This window comes from Pristiophorus japonicus, chromosome 5, assembly GCF_044704955.1.
Source record: "Pristiophorus japonicus isolate sPriJap1 chromosome 5, sPriJap1.hap1, whole genome shotgun sequence".
In the NCBI taxonomy this organism is placed as follows: domain Eukaryota; kingdom Metazoa; phylum Chordata; class Chondrichthyes; family Pristiophoridae; genus Pristiophorus; species Pristiophorus japonicus.
In genome coordinates this window covers 59358471-59383134 of record NC_091981.1, presented here as the reverse complement: position 1 = coordinate 59383134, position 24664 = coordinate 59358471, and the positions used below count along the sequence as shown (strand labels likewise).

Below are 24664 nucleotides of genomic sequence, written 5' to 3'. Positions count from 1 at the left end.
AAACCTCCACTGACAAGCATGCTAAAAGTCTGTGAGCATCTGTACATGAGGTGAACGGCGAAAGCCATTCCTTTGCAGCTCACAGCAAAATCCAGGCCAATATTTCAGTGAGTGAGTGGTCAATCTATGGAACAGACTCCCAAGGGAGATCGCGAAAGCAGATAGCATTGATTCATTCAAATGCAAATTAGATATATTTCTTTCAGAAAATAACATTTTGGGATAGAATATATGAGGAATTTGAGACATGATGTGGTTCCCAAAGCACTTGCCCACTGAGCTTTTCTTTATGCCATGTTTAGGTCTGTTGTAGATTGATTGCTATGATTAGTCAACAACTTTATTATAATTGTATCATGCAACTACCAGGATGGTAGATGGTGATCTGGATAGACTTTGTTTTTTTTTTGTCCAACAGTTCCGATGGGCTCAACATTGGCCAGGAGTTGCTCCGTTTTTTTTGTAGCAACTTGATTTTTCTGGAGTATCTTAAAAATCCACATTTTGCACATTCAATTTGCGCCAGTGTAAGTGAGTTAGTTAGGATTTTAAAAATTTAGTTTAGTTGTTTTCAAAAGGGGGCGTTACCAGCCACCTATGCCCGTTTTGGCCATTTAGGCCACTTTGGACAGCTAATAGTTACTCCAAACTAATTTATGCCAACGTATGTGGCCACTTGTAGCCGCACAGAAAACCCTTGCGGAGAGTTAAGAAATCAGCGCAGGTAGGTAGGTACATCAAAGGCCAGCAGAACTTAATGACTTGACTAAAGAATGTGAATAGGATCAAACAGCTTTACAGGACATCATATGACAAACTTCACAAAGTTAATTGACTATAAAACAGAAGCATTCATGGAAGCTTAAATTACAAAAATAAAAGAAGTAAAGAGACAAAACATATTTACATAATTTTTTCAAAATATCCAAATAAAAATAGAAGTACCTCTTGCTCGTGATTCTTATGTTCTTCTGTTCTCCCAGCTGCCTAAGCTCACCCACCATCAGCCCGCCCCTTACAAACAACCCTACCTCCTGGGGTCAGGGATCAGACCCTCCAGGATTAGAACAGCACCTGGGGTCAGAGATCGGACATGTCTGGGGATCAGATCGTCTCTCGAGGTCGGGGTTCGGAACCCTCTATCCCCATGGGGTCGGTGATCGAACTCACCCTGCAGTTCGGAATCCCCCCCCCCCCCGTGGGATCAAACCCCCCCCCCCCCCCGCCACCGGGATCAAAACTCCCCCGACCCCCACCCGGGATCAAAACTCGCCGCCCCAGCTTGGGCCCCAAACCAAACTGCTTGTTGTGGCCTTCTAGCCTGGGAAGGCAGCGGGCCGGCAAGTGCGGGAGGCCACTCGGCCTGGGATAGGGGTGGGGCACATCGGGTCCCACGTTGCAGTATGTACACAGAGGCTGGGGGCAGGAGCTACTGCGCATGCGCGCACACTCCAACGTGCATGTGAAGAGCTGCCGGCACTGTTTCTGGCGCAGGGCCCTAACTCCGCCCCCCCCAGTTGACTGGCCACGTCGCGCCAAGCCCCAGGAGAGGCAATGCAGCGGCCAGAATCGGGGGATCGGCGCACTTTTCAGCCCATAAAGTTGCCGCATCGCTGATGAGTGTGCCGAAAAAAGAGGTGGGCCAATTTTAAGCCCTAAGTTTCTAAGTAGGAAAACCCTCCCTATTTTGTCACAGTGTTAGGAATTTGTGGAAGATTAAAGTTTCTGATAACAACCCTAACTTTTCAAGTCTCTTCATGACTGAAAACCCTCTTCCTTAGTAACACGTTCAAAATGCAAAGTTTTGTGAAATTTACTCATGTTTTTCGTTTTTAAATTTCTATGAAAAGTGGACCCAGTGGGGCCGATTTTTCGAATGTATGCTATAGACATGGGGCCTTGTCCAGCATGCACTGTGTGAAGACAGTTAATGGACAGAAAATTTGCAGTGCACCAGTTCACACTATGAGGCCGGAATCTTACCAGCCCTGCAAGTGCATAACGACTGAGATTAACAGCAGGGCGGGATCCCACTCTGAACCAGCCTCCTTGTCAATTTTCAAAGTGTCAGGTCTGGCTATGGTTCACAGACCCGACACCAAGCGGCAGGTCAGCCAATTTAGATAGTTAAAAGCTTGGTAAAGCAGGATTTTACCATGTACTTATCATTCTGCCAGGGTTTTAACGTGTTTCCCAGAGCACGGTTATCACGTCAGGTAAGGGGGTCGAGTGCTGTGTCAGCATCAAATGATTCACTAACCTGACAGCTGCACATGGTCTATGAAAGCTCCCATTTCATAGGTCTTCACTTTGCAAGATTAAAAGCAGTTGCTTACTGCATTTAGAAGACAGATTGACCTTTATGCAGCTAGCAAATGTTTGTAGCAAACTCTCTATCCAGTGTCACCTCATTGGAACCACCTCTCTCACCATTGACAGATTGTTTCTGTCATTTCACCCTCACCTGCCATCAATTCCATCAGCATAGGTGCCCTTGAAAAAATCTTAGCTTGGCCCTCAGATTCCTAACATGATCAGCCCCAACACCAGCATCACTGGGCACACTAGCAGCACCAACATCAACACCGATCTTCTCAGCAATCAACTGATGCTACACTGGACACAGGGCATCATCGCTCGTGCACGTTGCTGCCTGGGACGCCAGCAATGGCTTCCCCATGTCCAGATTTGCTTCAGTTAACACTGTACACTCTGGCTGCCATATGATACATCAGGTTGGCACTACCCCACACACTAACATCATAAAGTTTCCCTACATTGTCCAAGACATTCCTTTCACACTCATCACCATTGGCCGGGGGGGGTGGGGGCTGGGGGGGTGCGCAGGGAAGGTGGGGGCGTTATATCTCACCATTCACTGGAACTCACTAAGACAACTTTCAAAGGTGCACACAAATCTGTCCAAGATTTTAAATACTTGACAACACATTAATAGAAACTTTACACGAACATTCGCTAAAGTACCCAACTGTCTATCCTTGTGTGTTAGTTTGAATGATTGGACAAGGATGAGGGCGAGTGTGAGGGGTGGCTAATGAGATGGGGAAGTGATAATATAAATAGAGAGGGATGGGTGGAGGTGTAAGGTAAGTTGGTGTGAGGATGGATGTGCAAGAATAGGGTAGGGAAGGCAGAGCGATGGGGATGTGATGCGTGGCATAGCAGGATGAGGTTGTGTGTGGCTATGCAGTAACATTTCATGATCTACCATAATCATTGAAAGGTTTGCACTACTGACGACATCCCTGCTTGTTTCCTCCTGTGCAATGTGCAACCTGGCTTTGTTGATCTTCTGGGGTGGTCTCTTCCGCCCATTGGAAGGGAAGACAACCTTCCTGTGCTGTGGAGGGAGTCATGAGAGAGCCTGGGTGAGCCGTGCACCTTTGTGTCGTGCTTGTCGGTGTTTGCAGCAGCTCAGTGCTGTAGAACACTGACAGCACAATTGTCAGAATGGACATGGCCCCTTTAAGGAAACCGGCTGATGATGCATCATCAGATGGCGTGATCAGACCATGTTGCTGAGATCTCGGCCCGGTAATGGATCCTCATGGTTGCTGAACACACAATAAAAACATAAAATATGTAAAATGCATCTGGGGTTGATCAGCATTTGAACATTAGGTTAATCATTCAGGTGCATCGTGTGTATGTGTTCACGTGTAGCATGGTTGCCTTTCATTCGCAACTTCCTTTAGAATTACTTGGGTATCTTGACCAAAGAAAACTATTCACACAACAGTGATTTGATCTTTCTGTGCCGTCCAATAGCCATCATTATGACTACACAGTCATGTTGTCCAAAATGTACTCAGTTATATACTGGAGTTGTTATATATGTAAACTTTTATTTACTCTGAACAGCCAGCAGAGGGCTCATCCCCTGGAGACCCAAGGGATCCCATATCCCTTGGGAGCACAGGTATTTAAGGAGGCTTCACAGTTTGGAGAGGCACTCTGGAGACCTGCAATAAAAGACGACGGTCACACTTTACTTTGAGCTCACAGTGTTCAGTCTGACTCATTCTCCATACACAACAACTGGTGATGAGATACAGATAGCGAACCCAAGGATACAGAGAACATGGGCATCCTGGAGAAATTCTTGGAGGGAGATGATTGGGAAACTTTTATGCAGCGACTCGACCAATACTTCGTGGCCAACGAGCTAGATAGGGAAGAGAGCGCTGCCAAACGAAGGGCGATCCTCCTCACTGTCTGTGGGGCACCAACATATGGCCTCATGAAGAATCTGCTCACTCCAGCGAAACCCATGGAGAAATCATACGACGATTTGTGCACACTGGTCCGAGAGCATTTGAACCCGAAGGAAAGCGTTCTGATGGCAAGGTACAGGTTCTACACCTACAAAAGATCTGATGGCCGGGAAGTGGCAAGTTATGTCGCCGAGCTAAGACGTCTTGCAGGACATTGCGAATTTGAAGGACATTTGGAGCACATGCTCAGAGACGTTTTCATACTTGGCATTGGCCACGAAACCATACTTCGCAAGCTTTTGACTGAAGAGACCCCAACCTCGAGTAAGGCCATAGCGATAGCCCTAGGCATTCATTGCCACCAGTGACAATACGAAGCAAATCTCTCAGCACACAACTGCTGCTACAAATACTGTGAACAAAGTGATGATGCTTTTGAATGGTAATGTACAAGGCAGGTCACACATACCTGCAGCTACACGTCCGCAGATGTCTCAGAGTCCACCATCAAGGGTGATGAATGCAAGGCCATTAACACCTTTTTGGCACTGCAGGGGTGATCACCATTTCCATTCATGCCGATTCAAAGAGTACGTTTGCAAGAGCTGTGGAACAATGGGACACCTCCAACGAGTGTGCAGGTGAGCTGCAAAGCCTGTTAAACCTGCAAACCACCATGTTGCATAGGAGGACAGATCCATGGAGGATCATGACGAACCAGAGCCTCAGATTGAGGAGGCAGAGGTAAATGGGATGCACACATTCACCACAAATTGTCCCCCGATAATGCTGAATGTTGAACTAAATGGACTCCCGGTGTCAATGGAGCTGGACATGGGCGCGAGCCAGTCCATCATGGGCAAAAAGACTTTCGAAAGATTGTGGTGCAACAAGGCCTAAAAGCCAGTCTTAACTCCAGTGCGCACGAAACTAAGAACTCACACGAAAGAACTGATTCTTGTAATCGGCAGTGCTACCGTAAAGGTCTCCTACGATGAAGCGGTGCACAAGCTACCACTCTGGGTGGTACCGGGCGATGGTCCCACGCTGCTCAGCAGGAGCTGGCTGGGAAAAATATGCTGGAACTGGAACGACGTCCGAGCGCTATCGCCTGCTGATGAAACTTCATGTGCCAAGGTCTTAAAACAAATTTCCTTCGCTGTTCGAACCAGGCATCGGGAAATTCCAGGAGCAAAAGTGCAGATCCACCTAATTCTGGGGGCGCGACCAATCCATCACAAGGCGAGAGCAGTACCGTACATGATGAGAGAAAGGGTAGAGATCGAGCTAGACCGGCTGCAAAGAGAGGGCATAATTTCCCCGATCGAGTTCAACGAGTGGGCCAGTCCTATCGTATCAGTCCTCAAGCGAGATGGCACCGTCAGAATCTGTGGCGATTACAAAGTAACTATCAATCGTTTCTCCCTGCAGGACCAATACCCACTACCAAATGCTGACCACTACCTCTTTGCAATGCTGGCGGGAGGAAAGACGTTCATGAAGCTGGATCTAATTTTAGCCAACATGATGCAGGAGTTGGAGGAATCATCGAAGACCCTCACCTGCATCAACACGCACAAAGGTCTTTTTGTTTATAACAGATCCCCGTTTGGAATCCGATCAGCGGTGGCGATATTCCAGAGAAACATGGAAAGCTTACTGAAGTTTGTCCTGCACACCGTGATCTTCCAGGACGACATCTTGGTCACAGGTCGGAACACAGTCGAGCATCTGCAGAACCTGGAGGAGGTTCTTAGTCGACTCAACCGCGTGGGGCTCAGGTTAAAACACTTGAAGTGCATTTTCCTGGCATCTGAAGTGGAGTTCCTGGGAAGGAGGATTGTGGCGGACAGCATCAGGCCCACCAACGTGAAGACGGAGACAATCGAGAACGCACCGAGGCCAAAGAACGTGACGGAGCTGCAGTCGTTTCTGAGACTCCTGAACTACTTTGGTAACTTCTTACCGGGTCTCAGCACACTGCTAGAACCACTGCATGTCTTACTACGAAAAGGGGGCGAATGGGTTTGGGGCAAAAGCCAAGAAAATGCCTTTGTAAAAGAGAGAAAATTGTTATGCTCAAACAAATTGCTTGTGTTGTACGATCCATGTAAGCGTTTGGTACTAGCATATGATGCATCGTCATATGGCGTCAGGTCTGTATTGCAACAAGCTAATGATTTCAGGAAACTGCAACCGGTTGCTTATGCATCTAGGAGTCTGTCTGAGGCTGAGAGAGCCTACAGCATGATTGAGAAAGAAGTGTTAGCGTGTGTCGATGGGGTAGAGAAAATGCATCAATACCTGTTTGGGCTAAAATTCGAATTGGAACCTGACCATAAGCCACTTATATCCCTGTTCTCCGAGAATAAAGGGATAAATACCAACGCATCGGCCCGCATCTAGAGATGGACGCTCACATTGTTCGCATACAGCTACGCCATCCGCCACAGGCCAGGAAACTGCGCCGATGCTCTCAGTAGGCTGCCATTGCCCACCACGGGGGTGGAAATGGCGCAGCCCACAGATCTAGCCATGGTTATGGAAGCATTTGAGAGTGAGCAATCACCCGTCACTGCCCGGCAGATCAAAACCTGGACAAGCCAGGACCCCTTATTTTCTCCATTCAAAAGCTTTGTGCATTACGGGAGCTGGTCTAGTATCCCAGTGGAAATGCAGGAAGAGATAAAGCCGTTCCAACGGCGCAAAGCTGAAATGTCTATACAGGCAGACTGCCTATTGTGGGGCAATAGAGTAGTGGTCCCCAAGAAGGGCAGAGACAACTTCATCAATGACCTCCACAGTACCCACCCAGGCATCGTAATAATGAAAGCGATAGCCAGATCCCACGTGTTGTGGCCCGGTATCGATGCGGACTTAGAGTCCTGCATTCACAGATGTAATACATGGTCGCAGTTGAGCAATATACCCAGGGAGGCGCCGCTAAGTTTATGGTTTTGGTCCTCCAAACCATGGCCTAGGGTACACGTCGACTATGCAGGCCCATTCTTGGGTAAAATGTTCCTTGTGGTTGTAGACGCATACTCCAAGTGGATTGAATGTGAGATAATGTCGGCTAGCACGTCCGCTGCCACTACTGAAAGCCTGCAGGCCATGTTTGCCACTCACAGCTTACCCGATGTCCTGGTGAGCGACAACGGGCCATGGTTTACCAGTGCTGAGTTCAAAGAATTCATGACCCGTAACGGGATCAAACATGTCACATCTGCCCCGTTTAAACCAGTGTCCAATGGTCAGGCAGAGAGAGCAGTGCAAACCATCAAGCAAGGCTTGAAGAAGGCTCACTGCAGACTCGTCTATCCCGAGTCTTGCATAGCTACTGTACGAGACCACACTCACTCACTGGGATCCCAACTGCTGAACTGCTCATGAAAAGAGCACTTAAGACAAGGATCTCGTTAGTTCACCCTGATCTACATGAACAGGTAGAGAGCAGGCGGCTTCAACAAAGTGCATACCATGATAGCGCAAATGTGTCACGTGAGATTGAAGTCAATTATCCTGTATTTGTATTAAATTATGGACAAGGTCCCAAATGGCTTCCCAGCAGTATCGTGGCTAAAGAGGGGAGCAGGATGTTTCGGGTCAAGCTTTCAAATGGACTAATTCATCGGAAACACTTGGACCAAATCAAACTCGGATTCACGGACTACCCTGAGCAACCCACCTTGGACCCTACCTTTTTTGATCCCCAACACACACACCAGTGGCAACCGACACCACGGTTGACCACGAAGCAGAACCCATCATCCACAGCAGCCCTGCAGGGCCCAACACACCAGGCAGCCCAGCAAGGCCAGCTGTACAGCAGCCGAGTGAGGGCCCAACAAATGATTCAACAATACCAGCTTTCACACTGAGACGATCAACCAGGGCAAGAAGGGCCCCAGATCAACTCACATTGTAAATCGTACACTATTGACTTTTGGGGGGAATGTTATATATGTGTACTTGTATTTACTCTGTACAGCCACCAAAGGGCTCATCCCCTGGAGTCGAAAGGGATCCCAAAATCCCTTGGGAGCACAGTTATTTAAGGAGGCATCACAGGTTGGAGAGACACTGTGGAGACCTGCAATAAAAGACCAAGGTCACACTTTACTTTGAGCTCACAGTGTTCAGTCTGACTCTTTCTCCACACACAACAAGAATCATATGTACTGGAAACTGGACTGAAATTGTTCAAACTTAGTTCACACTGGACCTTTAATTCAGAGTGAAGACTTTCATTCCAAAGAGAGAGTTTTGGGTTTTTGATGCACGAATTCTTGACCCAAGTTAAACACGGCGTTAAATTTCAGAGGCTTTGTAAAATACGTCTTAATTTTAAGCAGAGTGACTGGTAAGAAAAAAGGAGCTTTGTATTTATATAGTTCCTTTCATGTTCTCTAAATGTGCCAAAACACTTTACAGCTAACAAATTACTTTTGAACTGTATGCACTGTTATATAAGCAAATACAGCAGCCAACTTGCACGCCGCAAGGGCCCACAAACAACAATGAGATGAATGACCAGCTTAATCTGTTTTAGTGGTGTTGGCTAGGACACTGGGAAAACTCTCCCAATAATGTGGGTGTTGGCAAGGACACTGGGAAAACTTTCCCAATAATGTGATGGAACTTTTGCATCCACTTCAATTGAAAGATTTAACATCACATCCAAAAGACAGCACCTCTGACAATGCAGTGCTCCCTCAGTATTGCACTGAGGGTAGATTATGTCCTCAAATTTTAGAGTGGAGATGAATCCACAACCTCTGACTTAGATGAGAGTGCTATCACGAAGGCAAGGCTTAACACATCTATGTATTCTTCTGCATTTAACTATATTTGTAATTAAAATAAGCAGCACGTACATGATGTGAATAAATTGGTATTAACTCTGTGCTTCTTATTCACAGGAACTATACTCTAAGGTTTATGCCTATTCCTGTCAATGATGCCTCACAAGCACTGAAGGCCAATCCAGAAAAAACAGAGGAAGCACTGCAAAAGGTAGAACATCTCTCCTACCATTTCCATTGTGTATTTCAAGCAACTTAGCCTTCACCCGCTGTCTGATACGATAATCTTGCCAACTGAAAATGGTGACCCAAGTTTTACATTACCTCCCAGAGAAAGACATTGATGAAAATAATGGGACAAGTATAGCAGTTTGCAAAGATTCTATAGGCGAAAGCATCCATCATGTGAAATTGGCAGCTTAACTAACAAGAAACTAATATTTGATTGCAGCACTATGGTCACCATAAAATGTTTTGACCATAAAACTAAGTGAGATTATTGAAGGAGCATTATACCGTGGATAGGATTAGTCAGAGGGGGGGATCAGAAACAGTGCCATTATTCTCCTAACCATCTGCCCCATCGAAGTGTTGCATTTACTTTCCTTAATTTATGAAGAGACTACTCTTGGTAGTAACTGTACATACACAAGTCTACTCCAGTTCATTCCAAGTCATTTTTTGCACTTAAATGTTAGATTACCCAGGAATGCAAATTAAGCAATTTAAATAACCCAGCACATAGGGCCCAAGTTTCCACATGATTTGCGCCTGATTTTTAGGAGCAACTGGTGGAGAACGGACTATCTTAGAAATCGCAATTCTCCACATTTTTTTCCGGCCACTGACGCCTGATTTGAAAGTTTCCACAGTGAAAACTTACTCAAAACTAAAGTAGAATGGAGCAAGTGAAGATTTTTGTAGAACTGAAAAAACCTGTTCTACACATTAAAAAATCAGGCGCAGGTTACAAATTAGGCGTCCAGAACGAGGTGGGGGGGGGAGGGAACTCATTAAATTCTACAATAAATCCTTATTTATACTTCTACAAATATTATACAAATAAATCCAACCTGAATAAACATTTTATAAGCAAAGAAAAGATTAAATAAACCATCTTCCTACCTGTGTGAAAGTGCTTCAGGCACGGAGAATTCTGCAGCCGTTCCGTTCCTGCGGGGGGGGGGGGGGGAGGAGACAGTGAGAAGGCTGCAAGTGCTAATGTGCTTTTATCAAAAAAATGTTCAAAAATTAAACAGCTACAAAGAACTACAAAAATGGCCGAGTGCCAATGTTTTTTTCACACTGAGCATGCATGAACGCTCCAACGCGCACGCGCAGCGTTGCCGGCAGGAAAAAAAACTAATTTAAATAGTACCCACCCCCTCCCACTTACAAAATCGGCGCGAGTGTAGGCTCCGCCCCCCTGGGCGCCACGCCAGGCAGACAAGGAGCTGCAGAACGCTCCAGAATTGCGAGTTTTTTTTTAGGCGCCGTTTTAGGTGCAAAAAACGGGCGCCCAGCTCGGAGGGGCGCCCGTTTTTTAACCTGTGGAAACTTGGGCCCATAATTTTTAAGCATTAAAAGAAGTTCCATTATGCAATAATTCAAATAGGTCGACTTTGAATTAGCAAAACTAGACTGTATAAGTACTAATGCTATCATTTGCAGCGTGGGTAGTTTGAAGGAAATGTGGCTTCAAATTCTTTCCATTCCATTCTCTGGGAGTATTCCCAAATTTGATACTCATTTGTTTTGTCTGCTCCTATAATTGACCTGGAAGCTTGGTGAAATGTGCTGCTGGTGTGTGTGGATGTATTGCCCTAATCATTTTCCAATGGCGAGTGATAGCTATCTGGAGGTTGTTATCAGCAAGGCCCTTGTTTTGTGTTATAAAAGCATAAATTGATTGGAAATATCAGTAGGTTAATCAGCATTTGTGATGAGAACAGATGAGTTCACAGTTTCAGATGTAGACCCTTTGTCAAACTGAATACATCAAATTATATTTTTATTGCACAGGATTTCTACCAGGTTTTGGAAATTTCACTCTGATTCCGTCAGTTTATAAATAACTTGTGATGATTGAATATGTCTAATTCCATTTTTTTATTACGTGGCATTTTCTGGGATTTTACTGGTGTTTTGGGGATTGTATTCTGCAATCCCATCCACTTTTCTCTAAACTGCAGGCTTTGATTGCAAAGCACAAATATAATTGGGGTTCAGATAATTGTCATTAGATTCTGGCTTTAAAGTCACTCCAAAGTATTGGTTACTCTTTTCTAAAGTAAATTATCAATTTGTAGAATGCCTGCATCATATTTGAGACACTTTAGCTTATCCATGTGAGTGCTAACTACCAGTGTATTCAGTGCCAAAGCATTTGTGATGAGGTTCAGACAGATTTAAAATGGTATTATAATTATTAAAAACTTTATCAAGTGATGATTTTCCAATTAATCTATAGCCAGAATATATGGTCCCGTGTTATGGTAATTTATGTAAATGGGAGTAAGTGATGATGCGTGCCTTTCTTAAAGACTATTGCTAGTTTCAGTTTTAAGCAAAGAATGATTCCTCCTCATTTGGGACGGATACCCCCATTCCTTTTCCTTCCATCAGCTGTGGTGATTCAACAAAGTAGAACTTGAAATACAATCTCAAAATGAAACAGCACAGAAAGAGGCCATTCCCCTGCCATTTCCCCATAGCCCTGCACATATTTCCCTTCAGTTACAGGGTATTTATCCAATTCCCTTTGGAAAGTTATTGAATCTGCATCCATCAGCCTTTCAGGCAATGCATTCCAGATCATAACAACTTGTGGCGTAAAGAAAGAATTCTCCTCATCTCGCCTCTTTTTATTTCCCGTTACCTTAAATTGAGCCCTCTAGTTACCGACCATCATTATCCTAGGCAGTCCCTCCGGAATGAGGAAGTCTTGCTTCCTCTCTTAAAATGAGTCCTTAGGTGGCTGAACAGTCCAAAACAAGAACCACAGTCCCTGTCAATGGTGGGACAGATAGTCTTTGAGGGAAAGGGTGGGTAGGACAGGTTTGCCGCACGCTCTTTCCGCTGCCTGCGCTTTATTTCTGCATACTCTCGACGATGAGACTCGAGGTGCTCAGCGCCCTCCCGGATGCACTTCCTCCACTTAGGACGGTCTTTGGCCAGTGAGATGTTGCACTTTATCAAAGAGGCTTTGAGGGTGTCATTCTGCCTTTGGAAACAGTTTCTCCTTATTTACTCTATCAAAACCCTTCATGATTTAATCACCTCTACTAAATCTCCCCTTAACCTTTTAAAAAGGGTGAAAGGGATAGACCGAGTAATTACAGGACATTCTGCCTAACCTCAGTGGTGGGGAAATGATTGGAAAAAATCCTGAGGGACAGGATAAATCTTCATTTGGAAAGACATGGATTAATCAAGGACAGTCAGCATGGCTTTGTTAAGGGAAGGTCATGTCTGCCTAACTGGATTGAATTTTTCAAGGAATAACCAGGAGGGTCGATGAAGGCAGTGCGTATGATGTAGTGTATATGGATTTTATCAAGCTTTTGATAAGGTCTCTCATGGCAGACTGGTCACGGAATTAAAAGCCCATGGGATCTAGGGCAAAGTGGCAAGTTGGATCCAAAATTGGCTCAGAGGCAGGAAGCAAAGGATAATGGTTGCTGAGTGCTTTTGTAATTGGAAGGGTGTATCCAGTGAGGTTCCGCAGGGCTTAGCGCTAGATTCCTTGCTTTTTGTGGTATATATCAATGACTTAGACTTGAATGATAGAGGTATGATTTAGAAGTTTGCAGATGACACTAAAATCGGCTGTGTGTTTGATAATGAAGAAGAAAGCTGCGAACTGCAGGAAGATATCAATGTACTGGTCAGGTGGGCAGAACAGTGGCAAATGGAATTCAATCTGGATAAGTGTGAGGTAATGCATTTGGGGAGGTCGAACAAGGTAAGGGAATACACATTAAATGGTAAGACACTGAAAAGTGTAGAGGAACAAAGGGACCTTGGAGTGCAGGTCCACAGATCCCTGAAGGTGGCAGGCCAGGTAGATAAGGTGGTTAAGAAGGCATATGGAATACTAGCCTTCATTAGTCGATGCATGGAAAACAAGAGCAAGGATGTTATGCTTGAAGTGTATAAAACACTGGTTAGGCCGCAGCTGGAGTACTGTGTGCAGTTCTGGTCACGATATTACAGGAAAGATGTGATTGCACTTGAAAGGGCGCCGAGGAGAATTACAAGAATGTTGCCTGGACTGGAGAACTTTGGCTATGAGGAAAGATTGGAGATGCTGGGTCTGTTTTCTTTGGAACAGAGGAGGCGGAGGGGAGACCTGTTTGAGGTGTATAAAATTATGAGGGGCCTGGATAGAGTGGATAGGAAGGACCTGTTCCCCTTGGCGGAGGGGTCAATAACCAGGGGGCATAGATTTAAAGTAATTGGGGGGAAGTTTAGAGGAGATATGAGGGAAAATTTCTTCACCCAGAGGGTCTTAAACTCTCTGCCTGTAAAGGTGGTAGAGGCAGAAATACTTGGATGTGCACTTAAAGTGCCGTAACCTACAGGGCTACAGATCAAGAGCTGGAAAGTGGGATTTGGCTGGATAGCTCTTGGTCGGCCAGCATGGACACAATGGGCTGAAATGGCCTGCTTCCGCACTGTAAATTTAGAAACATGGAAACAAAGAAAATAGGTGCAGGAGTAGGCCATTCGGCTATTTGAGCCTGCACCACCAGTCAATAAGATCATAGATGATCTTTCACCTCAGTACCCCTTTCCTGCTTTCTCTCCATACCCCTTGATCCCTTTAGCCGTAAGGGCCATATCTAACTCCCTCTTGAATATATCAAATGAACTGACATCAACAACTCTCTGCGGTAGGAAATTCCACAGGTTAACAACTCTCTGAGTGAAGAAGTTTCTCTATCTCTGTCCTAAATGGTTTACCCCTTATCCTTCGATTGTGACCCCTGGTTCTGGACTTCCCCAACATCGGGAACATTCTTCCTGCATCTAACCTGTCCCATCAGAATTTTATATGTTTCTATCAGATTCCCTCTCATTCTTCTAAACTCCAGTGAATACTGGCCCAGTCGATCCAGTCTCTCTTCATATGTCAGTCCCGCCATCTCTGGAATCAGTCTGGTGACCCTTCGCTGCACTCCCTCAATAGCAAGAATGTACTTCCTCAGATTAGGAGACCAAAACTGAACACAATATTCAAGGCGAGGCCTCACCAAGGCCCTGTACAATTGCAGTAAGACCTCCCTGCTCCTATACTCAAATCCCCTAGCTATGAAGGCCAACATGCCGTTTGCCTTCCTCACCGCCTGCTGTGCCTGCATGCCAACTTTCAATGACTGATGTACCATGACACCCAAGTCTCCTTACACCTCCCCTTTTCCTAATCTGCCGCTATTCAGATAATATTCTGCCTTTATGTTTTTTCCACCAAAGTGGATAAACTCACATTTATCCACATTATACTGCATCTGCCATGCATTTATCGACTCGCCTAACCTGTCCAAGTCACCCTGCAGCCTCTTAGCATCCTCCTCACAGCTCACACCGCCACCCAGCTTAGTGTCGTCTGCAAACTTGGAGATATTGCACTCAATTCCTTCATCTAAATCATTGATGTATATTGTAAATAGCTGGGGTCCCAACACTGAGCCCTGCTGCACCCCACTAGTCACTGCCAGCCATTCTGAGAAGGATCCGTTTATCCCGACTCTCTGCTTCCTGTCTGCCAACCAGGTCTCTATCCACGTCAATATATTACCCCCAATACCATGTGCTTTAATTTTGCTCACTAATCTCTTGTGTGGGACCTTGTCAAAAGCCTTTTGAAAGTCCAAATACACCACATCTACTGGTTCTCTCTTGTCCACTCTACTAGTTACATCCTCAAAAAATTCCAGAAGATTTGTCAAGCATGATTTCCCTTTCATAAATCCATGTTGACTTGGACCGATCCTGTCACTGCTTTCCAAATGCGCTGCTATTTCATCTTTAATAATTGATTCCAACATTTTCCTCACTACTGATGTCAGGCTAACTGGTCTATAATTCCTCGTTTTCTCTCTCCCTCCTTTTTTAAAAAGTGGTGTTACATTAGCTACCCTCCAGTCCATAGGAACTGATCCAGAGTCGATAGACTGTTGGAAAATGATCACCAATGCATCCACTATTTCTAGGGCTACTGCCTTAAATACTCTGGGATGCAGACTATCAGGCCCTGGGGATTTATTGGCCTTCAATCCCATTAATTTCCCTTACATAATTTCCTGACTAATAAGTATTTCCTTCAGTTCCTCCTTCTCACTAGACCCTCCCCTAGTATTTCTGGAAGGTTATATGTGTCGTCCTTCGTGAAGACAGAACCAAAGTATTTGTTCAATTGGTCTGCCATTTCTTTGTTCCCCATTATAAATTCACCTGATTCTAACTGCAATGGGCCTACGTTTGTCTTCACTAATCTTTTTCTCTTCACATATCTATAGAAGCTTTTGCAGTCAGTTTTTATGTTCCCAGCAAGCTTCCTCTCATACCCTATTTCCCCTCCTAATTAAACCTTTTGTCCTCCTCTGCTGAATTCTAAATATCTCCCAGTCCTCAGGTTTGCTGCTTTTTCTGGCCAATTTATATGCCTCTTCCTTGGATTTAACACTATCCCTAATTTCCCTTGTTAGCCACAGTTGAGCCACCTTCCGCGTTTTATTTTTACTCCAGACAGGGATGTACAATTGTTGAAGCTCATCCATGTGATCTTTAAATGTTTGCCATTGCCTATCCACCATCAACCCTTTTAAGTATCATTCGCCAGTCTATTCTAGCCAATTCACGTCTCATACCATCTAAGTTACCTTTTCTTAAGTTCAGGACCCTAGTCTCTGAATTAACTGTGTCACTCTCCATCTTAATAAAGAATTCTACCATATTATGGTCACTCTTCCCCAAGGGGCCTTGCACAGCAAGATTGCTAATTAGTCCTTTCTCATTACACATCACCCAGTCTAGGATGACCAGCCCTCCAGTTGGTTCATCGACATTTTGGTCGAGAAAACCATTCCTAATCCTCCTCCACTGTATTGCTACCAGGTTGATTCGCCCAATCTATATGTAGATTAAAGTCGCCCATGATAACTGCTGTACCTTTATTGCACGCATCTCTAATTTCTTCTTTGATGCTGTCTCAAACCTCACTACTACTGTTTGGTGGTCTGTAGACAACTCCCACTAGCGTTTTCTGCCCTTTGGTATTCCGCAGCTCTACCCATACAGATTCCACATCATCCAAGCTAATGTCCATCCTTACTATTGCGTTAATTTCCTCTTTAACCAGCAACGCTACCCCACCTCCTTTTCCTTTCTGTTTAACCTTCCTGAATGTTGAATACCCCTGGATGTTGCGTTCCCAGCCATGTCAACGTAATCCCAATTATATCATATTCATTAATAGCTGCCTGCGCAGTTAATTCATCCACCTTATTACGAATACTCCTCACATTGAGGCACAGAGCCTTCAGGCTTGCCTTTTTAATACATTTTTCCCTTTAGAATTTTGCTGTAATGTGGCCCTTTTTGATTTTTGCCTCTGCCCTCCACTTTTACTTTTCTCCTTTCTATTTTTTGCTTCTGCCTCCATTTTACTTCCCTCTGTCTCCCTGCATAGGTTCCCATCCCCCCTGCCAACAGCACTAGCAAACACTCCCCCTAGGATATTGGTTCTGGTCCTGCCCAGGTGCAGACCGTCTGGTTTGTAGTGGTCCCACCTCCCTCAGAACCGGTTCCAATGTCCCAGGAATTTGAATTCCTCCCTCCTGCACCACTCCTCAAGCCAATATTCATTTTAGCTATCCTGCCATTCCTACTCTGACTAGCACATGGCACTGGTAGCAATCCTGAGATTACTGCCTTTGAGGTCCTACTTTTTAATTTAATTCCTAGCTCCCTAAACTCAGCTTGTAGGACCTCATCCTGTTTTTTACCTATATCGTTGGTACCTATATGCACCACGATAGCTGGCTGTTCACTCTCCCCCTCCAGAATGCGCTACAGCCGCTCCGAGACATCCTTGACCCTTGCACCAGGGAGGCAACATACCATCCTGGAGTCTCGTTTGCGGCCGCAGAAACGCCTATCTATTCCCCTTACAATAGAATCCCCTATCACTATAGCTCTCCCACTCTTTTTCCTGCCCTCATGTGCAGCAGAGCCACCCCTGGTGTCATGGACTTGGCTGCTGCTGCCTTCCCGTATTGAGTCATCACCCCCAACAATACCCAAGGTGGTATATCTGTTTTGGAGGGAGATGCCTGCAGGGGACCCCTGCACTACCTTCCTTCCACTGCTGTTCCTGATGGTCACCCATTCCCTTTCTGCTTGAGTAATCTTTACCTGCGGTGTGACCAACTCACTAAACGTGCTATTCACGACATCCTCAGCATCGCGGATGCTCCAGAGTGCCGCAATGCAGTCTGTCAGGAGCTGCAGCTAGATGCACTTCCTGCACACAATAGTCATCAGGGACTCTGGGTGCGTCCCTATCTTCCCACATAGCACAGGAGGAGCATGACATGGGTCTGGGCTCTCCTGCCATGACTTAACCCTTAAATTAATTGATTTGGCAACAATTACAAGGTTTGTTACTGCTAAGAACAAGAAGAGAGATAAATGAAAAGAAAACTACTCACCACTCAACGGCCAATCGCTTACCCTCTTGTCTGTGACGTCACCCTTCAATTACTTTTTACTTATTTCTATGATTCACTGCTCGAAGGAGAGCAACCCCAGTTTCTCTCGTCCCTCCACATAACTGAAGACTTGCTCGTAAATTTCCATTGCACCCTCTCTAAGGTCTTGACATCCTTTCTAAAGTGTGGAGCCCAAAATTAGAAGCAATACACCAGCTGAGGCCTAACCAGTGATTTATAAACGGTCAGCATAACTTTCTTGCTTTTGTTCTCTATCTCTATTTATAAATCCAGTCTTTTTTTTAACAGCCTTCTCAACTTGTCCTGCCATCTTAAAAGATTGGTGTATATACACTCCCAGGTTTCTCTGTTCATACACCCCTTTTAAAATTGTACCATTTCATTTATAGTACCTCTTCTCATTCGTCCTACCAAAATGCATCACTTCACACTTCTTTACATTAAATTGCATCTGAAATGTGTCTTCCCATTTCATCAGTCTGTCTATGTCCTCCTGAAGTCTGTTACTATCCTCCACACTGTTTACTATTTCCAAGTTTTGTGTCATCTGTAAACTTCAAAATTATGCACTGCATACCCAAGTCCAGCACATTAATATATCTGAAAAAGAGCAGTGGTCCTAATACTGACCCCTTGGGGATAACATTATATACTTCCCTCCAGTCTGAAAAACAATCGTTCGTCACTACTCTCTGCTTTCTGTCTCTGAGCCAATTTTGCAACCATGCTGGCACTGCCCCTTTAATCCCATGGGCTTCAATTTTGCTAACTAGTGTATTATGTGGTACTTTATCAAACGCCTTTTGAAAGTGCATATACACAATGTCAACCGTACTATCTTCATCAATATTCTCCATTACTTCATCAAAGAACTTAGTCGAGTTAGTCATACACGATTTACCTGTAACAAATCTATTTGTTAGTTCAAATAATTTATTAACACATATTTTTCCAAGTGACTATTAATTTTGACTTGGATTATTGTCTCCAAAAGTTCCCCATTACCGATGTTAGGCTGACTGGCCTGTAGTTGCTGGGTTTATCCCTCTCTTTTTTTTGAACAGGAGTGTAACGTTTACAATCCTCCAGTCCTATGTCATCACCGCTACATCTGAGAAGGATTGGATTGGAAGATTGTGGCTATCTCCACCCTTAGTTCCCTCAGCAACCTAGAATGCATTCCATCCATTTGGTGACGTTTGTACTTTGATTGCTGCCAACCATTTAAGTACCTTCTCTTTATCTATTTTTATTGTTTCCATTTTCTCTCCACCTCCTTTACTGTGACATTTGCAGCATCCTCTTTAATGAAGAGAGAAAATACTCATTTTGTACCTCTGCCTCCACAAGAGGATCTCCTTTTTGATCACTAATCAGCCCCATCCTTCCTTTGTCTAAGCTTTTCCTATTTATATATTTAGAAAAGACTTTTGGGTTGCCTTTTATGTTACCAGCTAACCTATTCTCATACACACTCTTTGTTCCTCTTATTTCCTTTTTTAGTTTTCCTCTGTACTTTTTGTAATCAAAATAGGCAATAAATGCTGGCCTTGCCAGTGACACCCTCATCCTATGAACGAATATTTTTTTTCAATACCTGGTTCACTACTGTATTATGAGTATGACATTTATCATAAGTCCCCTTTTTCTGTTTCATTTTAATCTCCATATCTTTAATCATCCAATGAGCTCTAGTTTTGAATGCCCATCTGTTCCCCCTTTCTAGATGTATCAGCTGTGGCTCAGTGGGTAACACACTCCGGGACTTGAGCACATAAATCTAGGTTGACACTCCAGTGCAGTGGCTGATGAAGTGCTGCACTGTTGGAGGTGCCATCTTTCAGATGAAAAGTTAAACCGAGGTCCCGTCTGCCCTCAGGTGGAGGTAAAAGATCCTATGGCATTATTTCGAAGAAGAGCAATGGAGCTATCCCTGTGTCCTGGCCAATATTTATCCCTCAATCAACATAACAAAAGCAGATTATCTGGTTATTGTCACATTGCTGATTGTGGGAGTTTGCTGTGTGCAAGTGGCTGTCGTGTTTCGTACATTACAACAGTGACTACACTCCAAAAGTACTTCATTGACTGTAAAGTGCTTTGAGACGTCCGGTGGTCGTGAAAGGCATGTGGATGAAGAAAGCACAGGAGATACAGCAGCTGGCCGACAACCATGATGTGCGAGGATTCTTCATCGCAGTCAAGGCCATCCACGGGCCACCCACCCCACTGCTGGCCAAGAACAGTGAAACACTCATCAAGGACACCGAGGCAGTCAGGGCCCACTGGAAGGGACACTTCGAAGATCTTCTCAATCGAGACTCTGCCTTTGACTCGCGTTTTCTCGACTCCATCCCGCAGCATGCTACCCGCCACCACCTCAGTAAGACCCCAACACTGCACGAGGTAGAAAAAGCCATAAGGCAGCTTAAAAACAACAAGGCTACGGGTGCACATGGAATCCCTGCTGAGGCATTGAAGTATGGCAGCGAGCACTTCTGTCGCGAATACACGACCTCATCTCTCTCATCTGGAGGGTGAGAGCATGCTGGGTGATCTCAGAGATGCAGTAATCGTGACCATCTTTTAAAAAGGGGACAAGTCTGACTGCGGCAGCCACTGGGAAAGTCATCGCTAGAGTCCTCCTCAACCATCTTCTTCCCGTGGCCGAGGAGCTCCTCCTGGAGTCACAGTGAGGATTACGGCGCACAGCGGACATGATTTATGCAACGCGACAGCTCCAGGAAAAATGCAGGGAACAGTGCCAGCCCTTATACATGGCCGCCTTCGACCTTACAAAAGGGCCTTTGGCATTGTCAACTGCGAGGGTCTATGGAGCGTCCTCCTCGGTTTCAAATGCCCCCAAATGTTCGTCACCATCCTCCGCCTGCTCCACGACGACATGCAGGCCGTGATCCTTACCAACGGATTCATCACAGACCCAATCCATGTCCGGACCGGAGTCAAACACAGCTGCGTCATCGCCCCAACCCCCTTCTTAATCTTTCTCGCCGCCATGCTCCACCTCACAGTCAACAAGCTCCCCGCTGGAGTGGAACTAAACTACAGAACCAGTGGGAACCTGTTCAACCTGCACCGTCTCCAGGCCAGATCCAAGACCACCCCAACCTCTGTCGTCGAGCTACAATACGCGGACGACGCCTGCGTCTGCGTACATACAGAGGCTGTACTCCAGGACATAGTCGACGTATTTACTGAGGCGTATGAAAGCATGGGCCTTGCGCTAAACATCCGTAAGACAGAGGTCCTCCACCAGCCTGTCCTCACCGCACAACACTGCCCCCCAGTCATCAAGATCCACGGCGTGGCCCTGGACACCGTGGACCACTTCCCATATCTCGGGAGCCTCCTATCAACAAGAGCAGGCATCGACAATGAGATCCAACACCGCCTCCAGTGCGCCAGTGCAGTCTTCGGCTGCCTGAGGAAAAGAGTGTTTGAAGACCAGGCCCTCAAAACTGCTACCAAGCTCATGGTCTACAGTGCTGTAGTAATACCCACCCTCCTGTATGGCTCAGAGACATGGACCATGTACAATAGACACCTCAAGTTGTTGGAGAAATATCACCAACGCTGTCTCTGCAAGATTCTACAAATCCCCTGGGAGGACAGGCGCACCAACATCAGCGTCCTCATTCAGGCTAACATCCCCAGCATTGAAGCACTGACCACACTCGATCAGCTCCGCTGGGCAGGCCACATAGTCCGTATGCCAGACACGAGACTCCCAAAGCAAGTGCTCTACTCGGAGCTCCTTCATGGCAAACGAGCCAAAGGTGGGCAGCAGAAACGCTACAAGGACACCCTCAAAGCCTCCCTGATAAAGTGCAACATTCCCACTGACACCTGGGAATCCCTGGCCCAAGACCACCTTAAGTGGAGGATGTGCATTCGAGATGGCGCTGAGCACCTCGAGTCTCAACGCCGAGAACATGCAGAAATCCATTGCAGACAGCGAAAAGAGCGTGCGGCAAACCACCCACCCCTTCCCTCAACGACTATCTGTCCCACCTGTGACAGGGACTGTGGCTCTTGTATTGGACTGTTCAGCTACCAAAGAACTCACTTCAGGAGTGGAAGCAAGTATTCCTTGATTCTGAGGGACTGCCTATGATGATGATATATAAATGCAAGTCTTTCTTTCTTTCCCCCTTGTGGGAACGTGTCTAGTCTGTACTCCAACAATCTCCTCTGTGAAGGCTTCCCATTGCTCGTTTACTGTTTTACCTGCCAATCTTTGATTCCAATCCACCTGGGCCAGATCCCCTTTCAGCTCACCGAAATTAACCCTTGTCCTTTTCCATAACTACTCTAAACCAAATGTTATTGGGATCATTGTTTTCCAAATGCTCCCCCACTGAAGCATGCTTAACTTGCTCCATCGCATTTGCCAGAACCAGATCCAGCACTGCTTCCTTGTTGGGCTGGAAACATACTGATCAAGAAAGTACTTTTGGACACATTTCAGGAATTCCTTCCCCTCTTTTCTCTCTGAACTGTTATTTTCCCAGCCTCTATTAGGATAATTGAAGTCCCCCATTACCACTACTCTAAGTTTGTTGCATCTTTCTTCAATTTACCTGCAAATTTGCTCCTCTATCTCCTTCCGACTATTTGGTGGCTTATAGTACACCCCCAGCAGCGTAATAGCTCCTCTATTGTTCCTTAATTCTACCCAAATAGATTCTGTCTTTTAACCCTCAAGTACCTTTTCAATGCTGCAGCGGTCTTTAATCAATACTGCCACCTGCATTCCTTTTTTTCCTTCCCTAACTATCCTGAATACCATGTAACCAGAAATATTAAGTTCCCAATCCTCCCCTTGTTTGAGCCAGGTCTCCATTATTGCCACTATATCATAATCCCATGTGGTAGTTTGTGCTTGAAGTTCACCAACTTTATTTAACACGCTCCATTTACCAACATGCACTTGAAACCCATCTTGGTCTGCCTTACATTTCCCCCCGTCTCATGCCTCCTATTTCAGAATTATTCTTTATTCTAATGCTGTTTGTCTCTCCCAGTCTTCTGTGCACCTTGATACTTCTCTCTAATGCTTCATCCAGGTGCCCCTCCCCCTGCCAAATTAATTTAATCACTCCCCCCAGCACTAGTAACCTTCCTGCGAGGACATTGGTCTCATACCTTTTGAGATACAACCTTTCCATCTTGTACAGGACCATCCTGCCCCAGAACTGGTCCAGGAATCTGAAATCCTCCCTCCATTTCTCCGGCCATGCATTGACCTGCCTTATCTTACTGCTCCTACACTCAATAGCATGTGGCACTGGTAATAATCCAGAGATTACCATTTTTGAAGTCCTGCTCTTTAATTTCCTCCCTGGCTCCTGAAACTTTGACTACAGGACCTCAACCCTTCTCCTACCTATGTCATTGGTTCCATCACGGACCACAACCTCTGGCTGTTCCCCTTCCCCCACAGAATGTTCTGCACTTTATCCTGTGATATCCTTTACCCTGGAAAGCAACATCTCATGCCGATGATTGCAGAAATGCCTGTCTTATCCCCCTGACTACTGAATCCCCATTGACCACTGCATTTCTACACTTTGCCACCCGACCTGCGAGAGGACACCACCGCAGGTCGGGAGTATAAGAGCTGGAACATGCCACTGCAGCTTCCAGCGTGAGCCGACACAAATGTGCGACAGCTTTGAGGTGAACGACTGGGTGACGTCATCAGGACCCAGGTCGCCGCTTGGAGCGTGGGCAGAAGCATCGGCGGGGCCCTGGTACAGCGGAGGAGTGGGAAGGTCGTGACGGACTTGGGACGAGTGATCTGGGCAGAGGAGTGATGAGGGATCGTGGCTGAGATTTGGTGGGTGATCGTAACGGAGGAGCGGTGAGAGTTCATGGCGAAGGTGCGGTGAGAGTTCGTGGCGGAGGAGCGGCGAATGTTTGTGGTGCAGGAGCGGCGAGAGTTCGTGGTGGAGGTACGGCGAGAGTTTGTGGCCGAGGTGCGGCAAATGTTTGTGACGGGGAAGCGGCGAGAGATCGTGGCGGAGGTGCGGCGAATGAGCGTACCAGGCCCAGAAGAGCCGAGGGCCCAGGGGCAGCACGGGCCAGTCCACACTCCGATATGTGTGTGCTCCAGGTCCGTGCAGCAGAGCAGGTCTCCAGTCGTCCTGGTTAACCCTTGCCACTTGATAAAGGCCTAGCTCTGTCAAGCCTGTGTGGTGGCTGGTGTGCAACGGTCACCACACGTTTAAAGAAAGTCCACACACAGGCATCTTCCACCCTTCAATTGGAGTTCAGGACTGGAACATCGGGTCCTTCATTGAAACATCTGTGAACTCTTGTGGAAGCAAGTCATCCTCGTTCGAGGGACTGCCTATGAATGATTGGCACTTTGCTGTGTGTCCCCCATTACCTGACAGTGCCGTGGATTTGCACGAGATTGCACTCTTCCGAGGTGTCATCACCCTCTCTGGTATTCAGCATTAAAAAGCGGTTTGTGAGCGCCACACTACCAGAGGATTTCTACACAACCTGCCTCTTCTTCCTATCCTGCCAGATGGCCACCCACTTACTATCTTCCTGGACTCTCTGGCTCTCAGTACTTGAGCCCTTGTGTTGAGTATCAAGAGTAAAAACTCTGATTTTGTAGACTGCTTTCCAGTGAATTTGGAATGCAAGATAGTTCCTACTTCTAAGTTTAGCACAGCTATGCAAATTCATCAAATTGTGGGTTCGCTCGTAGGGAAAATTGATGATCAGACATACATATCTTAAAACCAGGCACCAGCAGCCAATTGAAGCTGAAAATGAGCCAAACCAGGAATGTTTCAGGTGGCTCCTGGGATTCATGGCAGCAGTTATACCGGACATGCATCTCTTCGCTGAAGTT

General features: G+C 45.9%; 1 protein-coding gene across 5 annotated transcripts in view; it reads left to right on the top strand.

Annotated features, from left to right (window-relative positions):
* LOC139264358 (F-actin-uncapping protein LRRC16A-like) overlaps window positions 1-24664 on the top strand; it is a 554868-nt gene that overhangs the window by 399441 nt on the left and 130763 nt on the right. For all 5 annotated transcript variants that reach the window (XM_070880668.1, XM_070880667.1, XM_070880669.1 and 2 more), the window contains one exon: window positions 9158-9251. In XM_070880668.1, coding sequence (XP_070736769.1) covers window positions 9158-9251 — 94 coding nt within the window. The remainder of the gene's footprint in view (window positions 1-9157; window positions 9252-24664) is intronic.